The sequence below is a fragment of the Schistocerca serialis genome, chromosome 1 (genome assembly GCF_023864345.2).
Source record: "Schistocerca serialis cubense isolate TAMUIC-IGC-003099 chromosome 1, iqSchSeri2.2, whole genome shotgun sequence".
NCBI lineage: Eukaryota > Metazoa > Arthropoda > Insecta > Orthoptera > Acrididae > Schistocerca > Schistocerca serialis.
Genome location: NC_064638.1, coordinates 76,498,871 through 76,519,775, shown reverse-complemented (window position 1 = coordinate 76,519,775; position 20,905 = coordinate 76,498,871). Strand labels below are relative to the sequence as shown.

The 20,905-nt window shown below is 38.6% G+C and overlaps 1 protein-coding gene across 2 annotated transcripts; it reads left to right on the top strand.

Annotated features, from left to right (window-relative positions):
• Positions 1-2,981: 2,981 nt before the first annotated feature.
• On the top strand, positions 2,982-19,099 carry LOC126461985 (zinc finger protein 135-like). Of its 2 annotated transcripts, XM_050096039.1 has the most exons (3): positions 2,982-3,041; positions 14,323-14,397; positions 17,419-19,099. In XM_050096039.1, the coding sequence occupies exon 3, from the start codon at positions 17,420-17,422 to the stop codon at positions 18,398-18,400; it is 981 nt and encodes a 326-aa protein (XP_049951996.1). In that variant the 5' UTR covers positions 2,982-3,041; positions 14,323-14,397; position 17,419; the 3' UTR covers positions 18,401-19,099. The 2 variants fall into 2 exon arrangements, with proteins under 2 accessions (XP_049951996.1, XP_049951997.1); XM_050096040.1 differs by lacking the exon at positions 14,323-14,397.
• Positions 19,100-20,905: the final 1,806 nt, after the last annotated feature.

Genomic DNA, 20,905 nt, shown 5'->3' with positions numbered 1-20,905 from the left:
TAGCACTAACTTTTCTTACCATCAAGAACTCGCCACTTTCTATCCAGGCTGGTTTTTCTGTTCTTCAACGTAGCTCCATCAGGAAACTCAGAGACCCTAGTTTCATGAACTCTGTTGATTCTGTATTACTGTCATCTGATACATGAGTTTGTCCAGAATCAACTGCATAAAATGTTTCTTCACTTTGACTTCCTCCAGAAGCAGATTGCTAAGTAATGGTACATTTAATATGATCACTGCAGAAATTACAAACTATTTCTAGCTTAAATATTACATCAAGTCTCATGACCATCTTCTTTTTTGATGGAATTATTGACTCTAACTTCATCTTTGTCATTGATATACACAAGAAGTTGACCAAAAACAGCCTTATCATCAAACTTTGAAAGAGAATGTCTGTTTACATGAACATAGCTCCCTGCAACAAAAATTCTTAGGTGATCAAGTTTTCCCACTGGTCAACTGCACAAGAGCTCATAATGAAATTAGTCTGAAGCTAAGGATCTTCAATTACGATTTAAAATACAGGCATTGTATTGCAAGTTTCTGCCCAGAATACTCTTGCTAGTTTTCTTGCATTGAGCATCAAACATGAAGCTTCAACAATTGCTCTATTTTCATGTTCGGCCACACTATTTATTCAGGAGTATAGGGTGGAGGAATCAGTGATTTTGTTCCCTTATCTATGAACAATTTCTTAACTGTGATGTTATTAAATTATTTAGACCCATCACCTCTAAACTGTTTAACACCATGTCCTTTCGTTTGAGCTTAATTTAAGAGTTGTTTAAGCACATCGTACACTTCATTTTTGTGCTTTGGAAAGAAAATTTGACGAAATTTACCGAAGTCGTCCTCAAAACATAAATAATATCGAGCACTTCAAAACAGCTCTGTACTCATTGGTCAATTGACAACTATGCTGATTATTCGCCAGTAATTGTGGATCGAATTGCTCATCATCTGAATGGTAAGCTATGCATCTTTCCTAATGCGCAACTATCACAGAATTCATCATTACAGCCCTCTACATACATGATATGTTTCTTCTAGACATTCTTGACATGTTGTTTATTTTGATGACCAAATGTTTCGTTGTACAACGTTTCAAAAGAAGTAACTGAGTTCCCTTGATTACAATTTTCAGGTATAACAACACACATATTTAACACATACAGCTCATTTTCCACGTACCCTTTCATGAAGATATCACCCCTGACTTTTTCTCGAATCCTGACTCCTTTACAACAAATGTTATATCCCAGTCGTTACATGTGGCTGCTTTGGCTGATAACAAATGAGCACTTACATCAGGTACATAAAAAACATTTTCCATTCTAGCACTCTATCATTCATTGTTTCGTCTTATTTCGATATAGACTGCCAAATGCACGCAATTTAGTACCTCGTTATCCTAATGAAACCACTTCAGGAGCATCAGATTCACTATACAAAAGTTTATTAAGAGTTGTATGCTTTGTAGCATCGTTATCACAGTACAACTTATTTACATGAATACAATTTGTACTACATGAACCTTTCGTGCATGAAGTAAACACGGTGTTCCCACTCACCTTCTTTTCTTGTCATGCGCCATTGCAGTCAAGAGCCTTCAGTGAACTCTCCATTTTCCAATGACGCAGTTGTTTACATTTGTTGCACGTAAATTTTTATTTTGTCCGCTCTTTCGATATCTTTTTCCGTGTGTTAGAAACGACAAGTGAACTTACGTCCATTGCATTTTGTTCATGTAATTCAATTGTACAAAGTTTTTCAATAATAAGTTCAAACTCCTATATACCGCTGGTTTTACCTCCCAGATATCTTTAAAATTGTCATATTCTTTTCCCAGCGTAGATAAAATTCGACCATTTAATATCCTTTCATTGCGTGTTGCTATGCTCAAATCGCACATGTAGTTTGTCCCATATTTCTTTAGCATTTTTGCATGTCAACGCAAGTTCAGAAACTGGGTAGCTTACCGCACTTGCTATCAGACTTGTTGCTTACGAGTGATCTCTTTTTTTTGCCATTTTTTCACTAGTAGGTTCGCGAAGCAACACAACAGGTTCGCGCGTGCCGATAACAATGTTTTCGAGTTCATACAAACGGAGCATCATAGAGATGTGCCATTTGCATTTTGGCCACTCTTCAGGCCCTTCAAGCTTATCAATATTCACTTTATAATCTCCTTTTGTAGCCATTTTCTTACTGTAGAACTTGTTTCACCTAAGAGTTCTTCCATCCGCGCGCACTGCACTGAATCTTTGTTTTTTTATGTATTTTGTTCATTTGTACGGGCCAGAGCCCATAACCTCTTGTAAAATGTTAAGTCCAAACAACACAGTTTTACTTATGAAGGGCATATTTTCTCAGGATACAGACACATAGGCCTACAACTTTACTTCATAACTAAAAATGATCTTCAAAGAAAATATATGAAAACAGTAATATTGAAACAGTATCAAGGAATAACGCTTTACAGTAAACTTTTTTTTCCCTTTCATCACAACATTGTCTTTGACGCAGTCACTGACGTGTTTCCTCTCTGTTTTATATACTTCTTATTTTGTCGTTGAATGTACTTTTCAACGGAGGAATATGAGTTACGGTTTGTTTTTTTGTGTTGCAATAAACTTAAATACCTAGCCTCACAACAGCATAAAGCTCTGTATAGAGAACGCTATGAAGCTCAATCTATGTCGAAATACAGTCTTATATTAGCTTGTGATCGAATTCATACACGAAGTCTGCGGTAATTGTACAGTCAAAGATCGTTGAGAATGCATCGGAATGATTTAGGGTAATTTCACACTAACTGGTCGTGGTCCCCTTTTTAAGTTTCCTGAATATTTGAACATTACTACATTGCGCTTTCATTACGCGATGATGAATGTTACTGCATTTTAAAATGAATAACGAATCATTCAAATCGAGCTATCGATTTAATTTCGATAACTGCGAAAGGTATTGCAGTGTATCTCTGTTTAGCTCAAAACTGTATGACGGTGGGAAGCCGCTGAATTTGTGTTTGCCTTGAGGTATTTGCTGATCAGATTATATCGTATTCCTCGACTGTAGAACAAAGAAACATTTCACAACAGTTCCTAGATAATCCTAGAAACGTTGGTTTATTATTTTTATTTTGTTGTTATCGTAATGACGTGCATTTATTGCATAAATTTTTGAATAAATGTCACTGATAAATGTTTTCCTTAGTTGATGGACGATACTTCTTGCAGAGATCTTGGAATTGAAGACTGAAAAAGACGCACAGGAAACACTTTGTGGCCTTTATAATTTATCAGGATGTATTGTGGTAGCAGAATAGACGCTATCGAAATACGCAGTTGCCAAGTTAATTGTTTTGTGCCGTGGAAGAGTTAATTCCCGTTTTAATGGTGACGGTCAGCACTTAATCAAAATCTTACGGAGAGTTACAGTACCTGGAACATAAATTTATAATATACAGCATCGCCTGATTCAAGTTAGAGGCTCTTCCAAAATATTTTCAAAAGTTGGGATTTATGTAGGAAGAGCTAACTCATCCTCTGTAAATCAGATGCTGTTTCAGCATGTAGAATTTTATGAAAATTTCAACGATCGGGGAAGTAATTAAGATCTCGACGTAATAAAAATATTTCGTTAGTTCACCCAAGCAGCCTCAATATTTCTGCATTGATCTTTGTTTCGTACTGCCTTTTTATGGGTATTCATCATTACTTTGCAGCAATGATATCAGTGTGACATTACTGAAAATTAGCGTATGTGCATCGAAGGAAAATAAAATTTCAGTATTTATTCATAAATAGCAAATGAAGAAACGGCAACAAAAATGTAGCAAAACATTGCCCATGTAGCTAATATATGTACAATAGTTGCTTCCAAATTGGTACTAAATAACTGATGAGATCTATGTGTGTGCTGAGAAATTATTTGAGAATGACCTCCATAATATTTCAAATAAGAGGTCTTATCATGTTGAACCATTCACATGTTTTAGCCGACATCCAACTCAAACACTTGTTACCTCAGATGCTTGCAGCAGAAACAGGGGAACTCGCTTGAGATGACCCAGAGTTTCTTCTCAACAGAAATGCCATTACACCAAACCTATAACAGATATGAGATATAATGGCTCGTGTTTCTCAGTTGTCAAAGAGTACTGCTAGAACTTCTCCATTGATTTTTCTGGGACTCAGCATCTTTTCAAGTAGGCTAGGCCTATGCAGCTCAGGTATGGCATCACTTACTGCACTTGGTTGTACAGGAATTTGCCATTTTGCTGCAGTCTCTCTCAAAAAAGTAAGTGACCACATATCTTAATAAACACAGAACAAGACATATGTATTAGAATATTTCCTTCACTCACACTTAGGCCTGCATTGATTATGTCATAAATCATAAGTAGTTGCTAATCTGCTTACTTAACCCTGCCCCCCTCTGACTCACAGTGTAGAGGATAAAAGTGTTCTCCACTTACATCTACCCGCAGTTACAGTTTCTGCCTCTCTCACTGACAGTCTTACTCCCCTGCAGTGCTTGTTCTATTCCATTCTCACATTCTTTCTTGGCAGTCATTTCTCGGCTTCAATCCTAACCTCCATCATTAACCTTGATGCACAAATTTTCAATTTATACTGGACAGCTGCAAATGACATCTGTTGCTTTTGATAGTATTCATCAGAGGCTGTGGATTTTTTCCCCCTATTGACTGTGTTCTAGGCCTGTCTCTTTGTTTTCTGTTTTCAGGACATACCCCATTTTTTTCTAGTTTGATCTGAGCATTTGTTTGCCAGCTCATTGAACAAGATTTGTAGAAACTTCCTGGCAGATTAAAACTGTGTGCCGGACCAAGACTCGAACTCGGGACCTTTGCCTTTCGGGGGCAAGTGCTCTACTGACTGAGCTACCCAAGCTCGACTCACGCCCCGTCCTCACAGCTTTAATTCCGCCAGTACCTCGTCTCCTACCTTCCAAACTTTGCAGAAGCTCTCCTGCGAACCTTGCAGAACTTAATCTGCCAGGAAGTTTCATATCAGCTCACACTCCGCTGCAGAGTGAGAATTTCATTCTAGAAACAACCCCAAGGCTGTGGCTAAGCCATGTCTCCGCAAAATCCTTTCTTCCAGGAGTGCTAGTTCTGCAAGGTTCGCAGGAGAGCTTCTGCGAAGTTTGGAAGGTAGGAGACGAGGTACTGGCGGAATTAAAGCTGTGAGCAAGGGGCATAAGTCTTGCTTTGGTAGCTCAGTCGGTAGAGCACTTGCCCACGAAAGGCAAACGTCCCGAGTTCGAGTCTCGGTTCGGCACACAGTTTTAATCTGCCAGGAAGTTTCATATTGGTGCACACTCTGCTGTAGAGTGAAAATTTCATTCTAAGATTTGTAGAAGGTGGTCATTCCTGGGATGTAGGTAAATCTGTATACTGCTCTGCCTCAATTGATATCTTTCTCATTTTGCGAAACATCTCCCTGACTGCATTAAACAAGAGAGTATGTTGCCCCAACTAGTTTCCCTTATTTCTTCTTCCAACTTTCCATCTACACATGTAACAACCTTTTTGAGGCATGATCACTCAACTGTGATCTTGAGCTTTTCTTCAGTTTGGTTTATAATCACAGTATTTGTTTTTCCATGTACGTGTGAATGTAATGCAATACATACTTCTGAAAATGTCATATTTGTACCAGCAGTTCATGCACTATATTGTGTGAAATCATAATTAATTAATTAATTTACCCACTTCAGCATAAAGCCCTGAAGTTGAAACCCTGTGTATTACTCTACATATAACAGTAATACAGCAGTCTAAGTAACAGTTCATATAAGAGTAATACAGTGCATATAAGGGTAATACACCTAGGGTATAAGCAGTCATAAGCTGGAAAATGCTACATTAGATCATGAACTTCCTGTGTATGCAAGCTTCAATGGAAGTACAGAAATGTCCGATCCTACCCGTTGGCTTTGACCCACGACGTCACAAATATGGCGGATACGACAATTCCAATATGGCGGATATAAAACCGTTCCATATGTATCATAAAGACGAAAATACACAGATAAACAACACACACACAGGTATCACGAAAAGCCTAATGACTCTAACGGGACAAGCGTGGGAAATTGGGGGTTTTTGGGTGGGGAGAAACTAAATATAAACAAATTTAGCCACCCACCGCCATACAAAACCACGCAAGACGACGATAAAAACCGACATCACAAAACTCAACAAATACCACAAAACACAATCTTATCTGAAATCGGACACTTCCCTTGACCTATATAGATCAACAGTAGCTCCCGATCCCATAAATTGGGATCGAACACTTCCCTTGACCTATATAGCTCAACAGCATCTCCCGATCCCATCCCCCAATACAAAAATCAAAATACACCGCAAAACATTGCGAACAAACACTTCCCTTGACCTACATATATCTACAGCAGCTCCCGATCCCATAAATTGGGATCGAACACTTCCCTTGACCTATATAGCTAAACAGCAACCCCCGATCCCATCTCCCATTACAAAAATCAACATACTCCACCAAACATTGAGATTGAACACTTCCCTCCAACTATATAGCTCAACAGCAGCTACCAATCCCATGACTTAGGATCGACCACTACCCTTGACCTATGTAACTCAAAAACATCTCCCAATACGAATACCAATACCAACCTTCACAGCCACAAATTTCATTGAAACACTTCCCTATACCCCAATACACAACACATACGCCAAAAACAAAAGGGAACTTACCACAAGAAAGTTCCAGCCCCACAAACTAGATTGGCCACCACAATCACACACAAATACACACACACACACACACACACACACACACACACACACACACACACACACAACACACACACACACAAAACCCACAAACAAAAACCAAATACAACATAAAAGACATCTCAATCACTCACTACAACTCAACAAAAACTTCAACAAAATAGATCCTCCACAACTAAAACAAAAAACAAACACACTCCCCCTCCCCCCCCCCCACCTTAACAAACACTATACAACAAAATAAACCACCCTGAACCACAGCCACCCACCCACCTACCCAGCCCCCCCTAACTAACCACTTTCGGCCTATACATTTTACCCACAGCCCTTAAAAAAACCCGAAAAATACAATAGCCCTCTGGGACACTCTTCCGCCAACAGAACTCATTTAAATGAGACTGAAGGTTGGAAGAGCGCCTCTTCCCCCTCCCAAGAACTGACTTAACCACCCCCCACATCCCCTCTATTGTATTAGTACAAGCCCCTGTATCATAATTCTTAAACTCTAAACTATGGTTTACTACTAAATGATTAAATCCCCTCTCACCCAACCCCCTATAAGAAGAAAAAGCATCAGAAACTATTGTGGACCCCGACTTTATTATTCCTCAATTAACCCCACTAATTCAGCCTTCGACCTCCCTCCCACAACCCTAAAAACACATTCGGAACCCCCACCCCCCGGAACAACAGCCCCCCACACCAAAAGACCAGCCACAGACTTCCCTCTCCCATACTTCCTTTTCCCAAACTGTGACTCGTCCACCTCCACAACCACCCCATGCCCCCCCAACTTACCCCTGTACTTAATAAATTCCGAACACACTTCACGACAAAAGGAATACCAATCTAAAACAGTCCTCTCACTCACACCAGTCTCATGCGCACAAAAACTCTGAGGGGATCTATAACAAAAATAATATGTAACAAGCACAATCTCACGCAAGCCCAATCTAGACTTCTCGAACCAGGTACCGCGCCGTATGGAACGCCATATGTCATCTTTACGACAGCGCCACATGTAACCGTCCCTGGTCCGAGAGGCCGGAACTTTAACCAATTTCATTGGTTCGCGGCACACGCCGCACTTCACGACTTTGGCAATTAAGCCAAATAGCTGAAGAAATTTGATCAGCTCTATAGCTGTCTCCCCCATCATAGCCCTCAACCGAGCACTATTAATCCGGTCTTTCATATCCATTCCTGAACAAAAAACCATAACCGAATACACTTAATAACAGACTCACCCGACGTACAGCAATCATCATTACATTAACCATCACACAAAACCGTTAACTCACTGATACAAATTCCTCTTCAAAATGACGCACGCAGCACTCACCACTGAGCAACAGCAAACTGAGCCCAAAGCACCAAACAAACGAAAACCATGAACATACCACCAGATGGCACAACAAACAACAACACGACATCTACAAACACGCCACACTCACAAACCAAACTCCGCGCCGTAGTGACGTCACACACGACAACACCCTTACGTCACGGGTCAAAGCTGACGCGTGAGATCGGATCTTTCTGTTGACCCGCTTCAATTTACGTTGTTTATGATGTCATGTAATCATCATTGTAACATCAAAATCTGGGAAAAGTACACCATATCTTTTGCCTTCTATTCTTTTACTTTCTATTTTTTCTCAAATGATATTTTTTTGCAAGCAGATTATCCTTAGAATGTCTTGAAAGTCTCTTCGAGTTTGCTGCAGGATCCTGAAATTATCTCTGTTTGATATTTTGCCAATCCAACTGTTTGCCATCTTCAGGAGAATGCTGATGAGTCCTGCTGAGAACTGAGAGCACATTACAAATCAGTGTCCTATATAGGCCTTCATACTGTACACAGTGCATGTGCCGTCAATCATGGTTGCAGCCCTCCAGAAGTGGGCAGGTGACGCCGCTGTCAGTAGAACACTGGTGGCAACGATATATCGCACTCCAGGATGATTTTTGAGCACTCAGACTGGCCATACTGAAGAACGTTCTGTTTCAATGTGGGGTAGTATAGTATTAGACGTCCTGCTAAGAGGAAAACCGTTCTCTCTATTAATTAAACTATCCGCCAACCTAATTTCAATTGCCTCTTTATAGACACTGTTCCAAAAACCGTAAGCGTTGGCGACTATCAGTTTCATACTGTGTCCCTGCTACTGCTGATTTTTTCGAGGCTGTTGTAGCCTCGTATGATGGCAATGTTCCACACGTGTCATGAATTGTGTGAACTGTACAGCTGATGTAAGACTTCCCATATTGACAGAGAATTTTGTACACCGGCTTTCCTAAGTGCCAAATTCACAGAACTGAGTAGTGCCCTAATCTTGGAATATGGGCGGAACACTCTCTTAATGTTAAAATTCTTCCAGTCTTAAATGATATGCCCCCAGCATAAGGAATAAAGGCCACTGATCTATGTTCCTCTTCATGCACCTTTGGTCATGGTCCAAGCTCCATAGCCTGATGAATCTGCTCCTAATAGTATCCATTTTCTTTAAAAACAGCCATGAAATGCGCAAATTCAAGGGTTAAACTGTACGTGTTGGAAATGGCATATGCTCTACGCACCAAAGTCTTATGGACACCACTGCGTTGGTGTGATGGCTGACAACTCTTAGACTTCAGACCCAAAGTATCATCTGGTTTTTTGTAAACCATAGCATCCAAAATTGGAAGCATCTCATCACTTTCAACCACCTCCTTTAATGCACAATTGAAGACAGTTGGAGTGGTCCAAAAATCTATTAAGAACATCACATCCATGTGGGCAGACAAAAAATGTATCATCCACATATCTCCAGAAGCATGTTGGTTGCAAAGCTGAAGTCCTCCATAAATAAATTTCTGACTATGGGTGATAATGGACTACTCAGTCGTTAAATTGAAAATATGTGGATGTCAGCACATGGTGACAAAGCTTCACCAACTCTTCTTCCAGTTTTTCACTAATCAAACTAACAGACTCTTCTCCTGCAGATGGAAAACAGTTGGATCACCTAAATATCGAACCAAGTTGATTTTAGGATCCAGCAGCAAACCCAAAGAGACTTTTAATGGTGACAAAGCTTCACCAACTCTTCATCCAGTTTTTCACTAATCAAACTAACAGACTCTTCTCCTGAAGATTGAGAACAGTTGGATCACCTAAATATCGAATCGAGTTGGTTTTAGGATCCAGCAGCAAACCCAAAGAGACTTTTAAAAAAGATTTATTATGCTGGGAAAGCCTATGAAGTCATATCTTTAGAAAGGTCTGACCCTGTTTGCTTTTCTCTTTTTGATCTACTTAAGTAGAGTTCTTGTTTCCTTTTACTCTTTCAAACACTACTAGATTTCTTACTCAATCTACCCATTTCATTTACTCCCTCTGTTTCTTAAGGAAGAGCTTTGAAGGAGCTTGAAATCTTCCTTTTGTGAATTGAAACTGATCCATATTTGTTATACAGGCTATTGCTTTTTCCCTTGCTTTCCATGGTCTTTCTTTTCCAGAGATCTGATATGACTGTCTTAAATATTCCTTTTGTAATATATGGCCAATTCCACCCTCACATTATTCTTGTTATCATTCACGATATATTCTTCCACATAATTCTGAGATGCATACATTTCCACTTAATGAGTCCAAATCTATTGCTTAGTTTCTGAGTTGAAAACTACATTCTTGTGGCTATTATGCCCATTGTCATTATTTTCTTTGGTTATTTCTTCATAAATTTTTGATTGTCTTATTCATTTCTTGTATCTATTCTTTTTCTAGCTTTGTTAGCTTGCAGTTTTTGCCATCCAGTCCTTATATGTTTTACTTGCTTAGTTCATTGTTTGTTTTATATTATTGATTTCTTCCTATATGTGTTTTGATATACTTAGATTTCTTCTCATCATTCATTGTTTCAGTCATGCCCTGTGTTATCCATTTCTTCCTTGTTTTCTTGCACTGTTCTCTCCCAACATTGTAAACATCTAAGTTTTCACCCTAACTTAACAGCTTGTATCAAAACATTATTTGCACAACTGGAGATTACATCAAGAACATTGCACAGAATGCTTCTCACACTAGTGTCAGTAAGAAGAAAGTGAGTGGCTATATATGCAAAAGAGGAAGAACAAAGAACATGCTCCAAGAATAAGATAAAAAGATTTAGAATATAAATAGACAGACTAAACTAGTAAGCTGAATGAAATTGAGTCTCTGGTAAAATATCTGGCAGAAATAGTGACACTTTCAATTGGCCACTGAATTCAATGGCACCTTCCCCACAATGGCTGCAAACACTCCATCCAATAATAAACAAACAAATACAGGTGCATTAGATTTACTTCTGCAGACAATGCACATGCCACCAACAATATTAGGTTAAAAAAAATACAGTTCCCAAGGAGATAACAGAATTCATCAGGTCATTAAAAAATAGTAATTCTACTGAATTTGCTGGTGCTTGTGGCACAGTATTTAAGTTTCATGCTGTCTAGATAGCGTTACCGTTAATCTACCTTTGTACTTGATCGGTGAGGCAGGGAATATTTCCTGACAGGCTTAAATTGGCTGTAGTATCAACTCTGTACAGAACTGGACCCAGGTCAACCACCTCCAATTACAGACCTTTGCCAACCTTTCAAATCTTTTCAAGGTGTTTGAGAAAATGGCCTTTGGTACATCAGAGCAGGTCTTGCCAGTTGTGGCCCAGTTTGGCTTTCATAAAGGGTTATCGCCGAAGAAAGTTATACAAGACTTCAGAAATTAAGTGTAGCAGGCCTAAACAGTGAAAAATTATCTCGTGGGTGTATTCTGTGACAGTGCTGTAATCCACAAAGCCTTTGATAGTGTGTATCACAAAACCTACTTGGCAGATTAAAGTTTTGTGGCATTAATTACATCACTTCACAACACAAAGCAGAAGGTGTCATTAATGGACTGCATCTCAGGCATGAAACGTACTTAAAATGAGGGCACAGAACTAGTGGAATGCCACAAGGATTGGTACTGAATCCACTCTTGTTCATAACCTACTTGAATTACTGTCTGTTGATTTTAAAGGACAGTTTAGAAACTGTAATGTTTGCCAAAGACAGGCATACTAATCAAGGGTCCAGACTCACCCACAGCAGACAATCTGATGATAGATAACATTTGGTTTTGACATATTATGTGTTTTCAAACAATCAATAATGACCTTTTAGCACCTGATGTACACAATAGTGATTATAGGCTAAATGAAACACACTGTAGATAAGAAGTTAAAATGGAATCAATGCGTAACTGAACTATTAATAACAGCTCAGTTGAGTTTTATAACCCACATTCTGTTGACCTAACAACAAGAGTTGGCTTATTTTACAAATTTTCAGTTATGATTATGTTGTGGAATTATACTCTGCACCAAATAGTGTCTATGCAGTAGATGTGAGCAATAAGATCATCATGTAAAGTAGATTACTGTACTGACACTTTTTTTTTTCTTTAAAGATCCTCATATTTGTCCAATCGCTTCCAAGTACAGCTACTCTTTACTGCTTATTACTGCTGCTAATGAAAATCAATTTCAACCGAACTGTAATTTATACAGTCGCAATACAAAACACGAAAATAACATGGGTTGGTTTTACTATTACATCAGTTACAAGTAAATGAAGTAAATAATGATCCCTATCAGCATTTGTTCCTGGTAAGGATCTAGCATTTTTGATACTGTTTTTCAATGCATATGTGATGTGGGTAAGAGTAAAGTCTATTTGGCTTGTTCTGAAATCCCGTGGTTCTTTCCATGTGTACCATTAGAACAAAGTATCAGTAATCCATGCGTACTTTTCCTTCGCAGAAGCTTCTACGCATATTAGCTGTTTCATTTTTTTACCGAGTTGAAACAACTACACAGTTTCTCCTTCCTTTCCTGTGCCAGTAATGCTATTTAACTCACCAGTTATAAAATAAATCACCTTTCTTGCAATTTTGGGTCAAGTGAACATACCGATATTGGGTGTTGGCTTCATCTGGTAACTTAATTATATTGCAGTGTGTAACATCATACATGTGCACGCAGGAAGAGAACTGTATACCGATAAAGTTTATTTTGTGTCTGTATTAGTTTTTGGAATGTAGGTTCTGGTGACAGACTAATCTGTAGTGTAGGCCAAGATATATGTTATGTCGGGATGTGATAATTTGTTTGAGAGTTGGCTTATCAGTATCGATCACTTTTGATCCCAGTTCTCATCTACTTCTTTTCCGTTGATGTCTGAAGTTGGCGTGTTGACATAAGTTTCATTTATCAGTGCAAAAATTGTGTCCTCCCATACCCATCAGTTTGAAGAAAGGGGGGGGGGGGTGCTTAATTGCCAACCTACATTTACTGAAGAAGCGTTGCTTCATTGCTTGCGATAGAAGTAGACAAAATCAATGGCTGATATAGCAGGACCGCAGTATGCTGTGCCCTCTGTAAGCAAATCAATGTGTTACACACACATGAAAGAAAGTACTAGTTGAGTACGATACTATTGCACCTGGGACTATTATGAGGGTCCCCCCCCCCCTCCCCACGAGGAGACGATGAACCACTAGATAGTATATGTGTAACTGTCATAAAATCATTCACAGTGCGCTTTTCTTAGTCACCTCTGTTTACTGTAATGTCACCCTATGTTTCCAGTAACAGGCATGGGAGTCCATTGCAGTAGTATCATGGTCGCATAGTATAGTTCAAATCGGATGTATGAGCAGAAATATCTGTGTGGAAGCACAGGCTGCTCAAATCGTACTATATGTGAATTTTGCTGATGAAGTAAGTAAAGAGAGAGAAGACTGAGGCACATGCTGATAAATGGCTCTCATACAATGTTTAATTTGTTGAAAGTACACCCTGAGCAGTGCAAACTCGCAGCGTAAGACTGTGTATGAATTAATGTGAACAACATTTCTTTAAATTTTGTGATGCTTCTAGGCTGTGCAGCTTTTATCTCCTTGGGAAGAATGATTCAAGCAGTAAAATAACTGAGGGGAGAAATAGCAGTGTTTATCACTGACACATTGCTGTGATTACCAGTAACCTTATCACTGCCTTACATTCAAGATTATTATGAAGTCTACAATGTACTACACTATGATTTCTAGACCATAAGGCTTTACATGTAGCTCATCTGTTCCTCCAGTTACTCCCCGCATGTGTGATGTCTGTGCCTCTCTATCTCCATCTATACCTTGAGTCAAGTCGATGAGAGCCTCATACAGTTACTATGCATGCTCCAACAGTTTGGGTGATCCAATAGTTTGTTCAACGCAGTTGTGATTCTCACTGTGATGTAGTTGGTGATTATTTCTATGTTTCTTGGCGAGGCTTCGTAACTCTGGCAGAACAGTGCCAGCCCCTGGTCTTATTTTAACACTAAAACCAAGTAGATCACTTCATTAGATGAGTTCCCAACTGGTACTGAAGTTTTCACATCAACATTGTCTACCTCTTGGTGGGGTAGTTCTAAAACACTTCATTTGCAGAGAACTCGTGTTGTTTCAGATATTGAGGGCTAAAGTGTGCACAGCAGTTAGTGAGAATAAGAAGAAATCAAGGACCATGGCAGAAACTTTTGAGGTATGTTAACAGTTTTGTATTACACCAAAATATGGAAGTCAGTCAGGAAGATATTAAGGGAAGTCTACAGAAAAAGAGGATTTCTGAATAATGGTACACAAGTTTTGTTGCAGTGTGGACTTTCAGGTTTGACATAACTTAGTAGAACTGCCCCTTTTTGAGGATGCCTTCAAATGAAGTTTATAAGATCAAAAAATTAGATAAATTATTTTAAGATGCAAAACAGCCTGCCACAGGCGATTATACTACACTGAGGATAAAGTAAGGAGCTCAAAACAATACAACACTGGACTCTCATTCGGGAGGGCGTCAGTTCAATCCCACGTCCGGCTATCCTGATTTAGGTTTTCCATGATTTCCCTAAATCACTCCAGGCAAATGCCAGGATGGTTTCTCTGACAGGGCACTGCCGACTTCCTTCCATAATCTGAATGGACTGATGACTGCACTGTTTGGTCTCGTCCCCCAAATCAACCCAACCCAAAATAATACAGTAGTGTACGTAGTTTTGACATGAAGGGAAATCTGCAGACTTCATCATGTTGTAACTGACATTAATTGTTGTAGAAAGTATTACTATGTCAGTTACAACATGATGAAGTCTGCCAATTTCCCTTCATGTCAAAACTACGTACACTACTGTATTATTTTTTTTGCACTACTCATTATATTACCCTCAGCGTAGTATGATCCCTTATGGCAAGCTGTTTTATATCTTAAAATAATTTCTCTAATTTTTCAATCTTATAAACTTAATTTGAAGGCATCCTCAAAAAGGGACAGTTGTAGTTTCATTACTCAAATACTACTACTACAGGCAGTATCATAGAAAAGTTAAGCTGTTCTAAACGTTAAAGGTAGGTTTGAACACTGCCATGGTTTGTTGGAGTGGTTGAAGTGGTATACTCCTGTTTTCCTCCGACCTTTGAAGTAACAGCCAGTCAATTGTAGGGAAATGTACAGTTTAACATGAGATCTGGATCGTGGTGCAACTTGGCATTATCGCAGTAACAGCTCGTTGTCAAAGAAGTAATTTCTGTCCAAAAAAGACCAGCTGAGGATTGAGCTCTAGATCTTAGGGTTTGTACTTTGGCACTGCATCAGTTTTGACTGTGGCCCTGAGCAATCATAGCATAGCAATGCTCTAACATGATGTGTAGAAAGATGTAAGAGAAGAAGATTTACATATGTCCTATGTAGATTACAACCCCAAAATCTTGAAAATCGGTTTTTAATATAAGACAGTGCACACTAACGAATATAGAAATTGGTATCAGCCTGATTGTGTCTTCCCACAGATTCTCAGTTGAACCCGGGGAGCCGGCCGCGGCGGTCTCGCGGTTCTAGGCGCGCAGTCCGTAACTGTGCGACTGCTACGGTCGCAGGTTCGAATCCTGCCTCGGGCATGGATGTGTGTGATGTCCTTAGGTTAGTTAGGTTTAAGCAGTTCTAAGTTCTAGGGGACTGATGACCACAGCTGTTAAGTCCCATAGTGCTCAGAGCCATTTTGAACCCGGGGAGTTTGGTGGCCAGGGGAATACAGTAAACTCCTGTGCTCCACGAACCATGCACATATATTGCAAACTCTGTGACATATTGCATTGTCTTGCTGGTAGATGCCATTGTGTCAAGGAAGCAAAGCGAACTGCATGTTGCGGTGGACATGGTTCCCAATGATAGAGCCATACTTGTGTTGATCCACAGTATCTTACAGAATGACGAGATCAACCAGGCAATGCCACAATAACATTCCTCAAACCATAGTTCACCCTCATCTGGCCTGGACCTTTGCAACAATTGTAGCAGGTACATACACGCTAATAAGCATCTGTTCAGTGGAGCATAAAATGTGATTCATCTGAAAAGGCCAACTGTTGCCACTCAGTGGGTCTCCAATTGCAGTATTGGTGTGCAAATTGCAGCCTTTGTTGTCGATGAACAGCAGTTAGCATGAGTACATAAACCAGGTGCCTGCTGCAGAGGCCCATGTGCAGCAAAGTTTTCTGACTATCATTGAGGAGGCACTGTTGATAGCCGCCCCTGGGTTCATCAGAGTCTTCAGTTGCACATATGTTCACCCGTACATGTCTCCGCAACCATCATTCATCCCCTTCATCTATGGCTCATGATGCATCACATTGCATTGCCATTTTGCCATACACCGTATCTCTTAACCACACTGGCACACAAAGAGTTTACAAACTTAGCCATTTTGGAAATGCTACCACCCTTGGCCCCAAGCCAAAGGCATCAAGTAAATCGCTCCGTCTCCGCATTATGACAAGATGGCCCAGTTTTCTGCATCCCCCAGACCACCCGTTCTTATGTCCTTAATAACAAAACTGCTCGTCTATGATACTGCAATGCTGACTCCTATGGTAGAAAGAATGTCTTTCAATGTGAAGACCATGAGATTGTAAATTAGATTGCACTCTTCACTTATTAGTCATTAATATCAATGTTATTGATGTTAGAAACTTTGCTAAGTGGAAATTTCAGTTCAAAAATAAACCTTAAGCACCTATAAGCCTTTCTTCACTTTTCCCTTTGTTCATCTCACAGCATCTTTGGAGTGATCTTGTTAGGATTTATGAGAGATATGAATTGACATATTGAAGTGGCAGAACACTCTGATTTTTATGAGGTACCTCAGTTGATAAACTCATTGATCATAGAAGGCAAAGATGTGCACAGTTTTAATCAGTGTCTGATTTTAGTTTTAATATGATTTTAAAAAATCCACAAAACATACACTTGAATGAGTATATGTATTGCTGTTTTTATGTCTAGGCTGATGACAAGTATTTACAGCCGTGTGATATTCCCAATCTTGATAAAAGTTGCACAAAAGAATCACTTGATTCCTGTCTAAACCATTCTCTTTCACATTGAAAAAAAAAAAAAAATTACAAGAAGTGATGTCTTGTAGTAGTAATTCACTGTATTTTTATTTTCTATGTAATGTTGTATGTTTGTTGTTTTATTTTAAGAGTAGTAATTTGCTTTCTTTTTAATTTTTAGCATGTCCCAGGTATCTCACGAAGGATGCAGTGCAGTAGAAAATGATATTTCATCAACTTATCTGCGTGCAGACTCCAGTACCAAATCTGTCTCTGTTGTGACAGAAAGCATAATAAACAATGTTAAAGAAAAGTTGCCTGATCAAGGAGACAATAGCTTATCTTCTGGTGTACCACTGAAGGCATCCAGTGGTGAAAAGGAGAAAATGAGAGATAATAAAATCTCCTGTGGTGTATCAACGAATGTCACGTTCACATGTAGCACTTGTTTCAAACAGTTTTTATCAAAATCAGCCCTTATCAGACATGTCTTTATTCACTTGCCTGATGCACCAAAGCCAGGAGATATATGTGAACTATGTGGTGAAGTGTTTCAATCAGCAGAATTTCTTCAAAGACACGTTGTGTCATTCCATGTTGGAAAATCTGTTAGGAATGGTGCATTGATTGGACAGGATAGTGAAATACCTGTAACAAATAGTCCTTGTGAAGATTCTTTTGAACCACCAAGGAAAAAACAGCGCTGTGTGGATACAACTGGCAATATTCTCATCTGTACTCTTTGTGACAAGAGTTTTTTGCGTTTAGACTTACTCCGGAAGCACTACATGGTACACACGGGTGAGAAACCATATCGTTGTGAGGTATGTGGCAAGACATTTGTCCAGAGAGGTTTGCTTGGTAGGCATCAGTTTGTACATAGTGCTGTGCAACCATTTGCATGCAACTCATGTCCTGAACGATTTTCAAACACACAAGCCTTGAGACAACACACTCTTGTTCATACCAGTGGAAGTGGTTTAGTGTACAATTGTGAGATGTGTGGTGTACCATTTACTGAACATGCTGGCCTTAGACGTCACTGGATGAGCCACTCAGGAGAAGATCCTTACCAGTGTGATATATGCAGCAAGTCATTTGCTCATCCTGGTCACCTTAGAATGCATCGGCTTGGTCATCTTGAAGAGATACAATTTTTATAAAATCTTTGACAGTTAAATCTTTTGTGCTATTCATTCTTAAATCCAAGATACACACCCAAGTTTCCCCCTTCCAACAGTGAAGCAGTCATGAGTAGTATCTGTAAATGTGGACTGTAGTTACAGATCATCATCATCATCATCATCATCATTACCGATTTGTGTCCTCCTTGACACTGTTAATATTGTTGTTGATTAATTTTTTTTTTCTTTTGAAAGTTTGCAATTATAAGACTCATTATTATATCCTTGATTGCTCTCCTCACTATTCCCTACGGTTATTTCTTGACCTCCAACTGCTTCAGAATTAATGGAGGCAAAAAGTATAGACTTGTTTTATCAGTTGTTCTTGGGTGGAATATTGAACCATTAATTTTACATTAATCTTGACTGTCAGTCAGTTAGTCAGTCAGTCAGTCAATGCTGTTAACTTGTTTAAATGCTTTAGCTGTAATTAAATAATTAATTGTTACAGCTTTTATGTTGATGGCTGCTTTGTTTTAAGTTCCTAAGTGTAATTAACCGCCCAAAAGTTTTGTGTGTGATAGAGAGATGAATTTTCAACAAAGTGAAGTACCAATAAAGTGTGATTTGCAACAATCTAAAAATGTTGTAAGCATAATTTTTTATATTCAAAACAGTTTGTGTTAAACACTATTAAAATTATGTTGCTAGGACTGCAGAATAAACAAAATTATTAATTTTGTGCAGTTTGTTATTTGTGACTGAAAATGTTGACTTTCACATTTCTTTCAGCATTAAAATTTTATTTATATGCTTTAAAATATGGGGCTGCCCTCTTAATTTTTATGGCATGGTGTTGTAACATGGTAAAATTTCTCTTCTTTTATTGTTATTGTGGAAGAGGAGTTGAGTGCGGGAAGGCCTCATGTTGATCCAGCACTCAGAAAATTTCATGCCAACAACTGTTTGTACTCTGTCATTCAATTTTAATCACATACATAACAACCAGAAGTGGGTGACAGAGGTTGCTTTCACTTTTTGGATACAGATAATTTAAAATAAATCAACTTCTGTTTCTCAACATTAGCAGAATATACGTGGTAAGTAAAGCATGATAAAAAAAAATGAGAAAGTGATATGGTATTGGTTATTTGTGGTTTGATAAATGCTGAAAACTATGACTGACAAGCTGTATGATAGTCAAAATGAAGAGAAAGTTTGAAAAATTATTTATTTTTGGGCCCAATGTTTTCTTCTTTTCTTTTTTGTCATTATGTGATTGGTATTATATCACCCCAATAGCCAGTAATAGCATTTACTGTTCATGCAGAGTGGATGCTGATTCCCCAGGCATTAAATATTTTCAGTGCAAACAAGTGGTGATCTAAACAGACATACAACAGTGAAAATACTTGTTTGCACATTAAAAAAAATCTGTTATCTTTTTTAAGATTTACCTGCAGGAAGACAAAAGTATACTCACCATGATTTATTAATGTACAAGTAACCACTAGATCAGTGGTTCCCGCTGTGGGTAAAATGTGATTTCCTGTGGAGTAAAAACAAAAGAGTACAATTATGTTTCTAGTCATAAAATTAAATTATACTTTTAACGCATGACATGTTGGAATTTCTGCTTGTGAAATTAATGTATGAACATAATCTTTCTCACGTAATCCATCAACTACACACATACTGTTTACTTTGCACCTTCATCTCTGACAGTAAAATTGAAACAAAAACATCATATATGCTTGAATATCTCATGAGAATGCCGTCTCCAAGTTGTTAGTTCTTGCAATAGACCAAAAAGTGCTTCTTATTTCACTTCACAAAGAAAAGTGAAATAACTGACAGCACAACAATAACTACTTAATGGCTACTGTACTGCTATAATGCCCACACTTTATTGTTATTGCTGTTATTGTTAGTGACCGTGGTCAAACACAAAGTATTAGCATCCCAAAATCTTCAGTTTCTGCCAGTTCAGAAGTAAAGACAATCAAATGATTTACAAACAGTAGGCCTAAGTATAGTAAACACATTTTAGTTTGGTTGATTTTGAATGGCGGTGCAGGAAGTGTGTGAACCAAGTGTTGTTAGGGAAAGGAGTGTTGCAGTGGAAGCATGTTTTGTTAAAAGTATCATCAGTTGATGATGTTCCGTGCTGGGTACACGTGGCAAAGGCTATAACATTTTGTTTTACATCTGACTTAAGCATAACCACTCCAAATTCTGACTATTGCTATTTAGCAGTGTAATTTTATGATTTAGCAACTGTTCATTCTGATGGACATCCCTAGTAGGTGTCAATATGTAGGCATTGTACCTAACATTTATGTGCAACAGGTTGGGTGTTTATTCTTATATTGAAACTAGTATATGGTTGCTGAATAACAGCCATGTTCAAAGCTGGAAGTACCTTAATTCATATGAAATTGCACAAGCTAGTTATTACTCGGACACTTGTTACATGATTAAATAACATAGGAAAATATTGGGTGGTGTCCAGTTAATGGGATGAGTTCAGGTAACCATTCACCA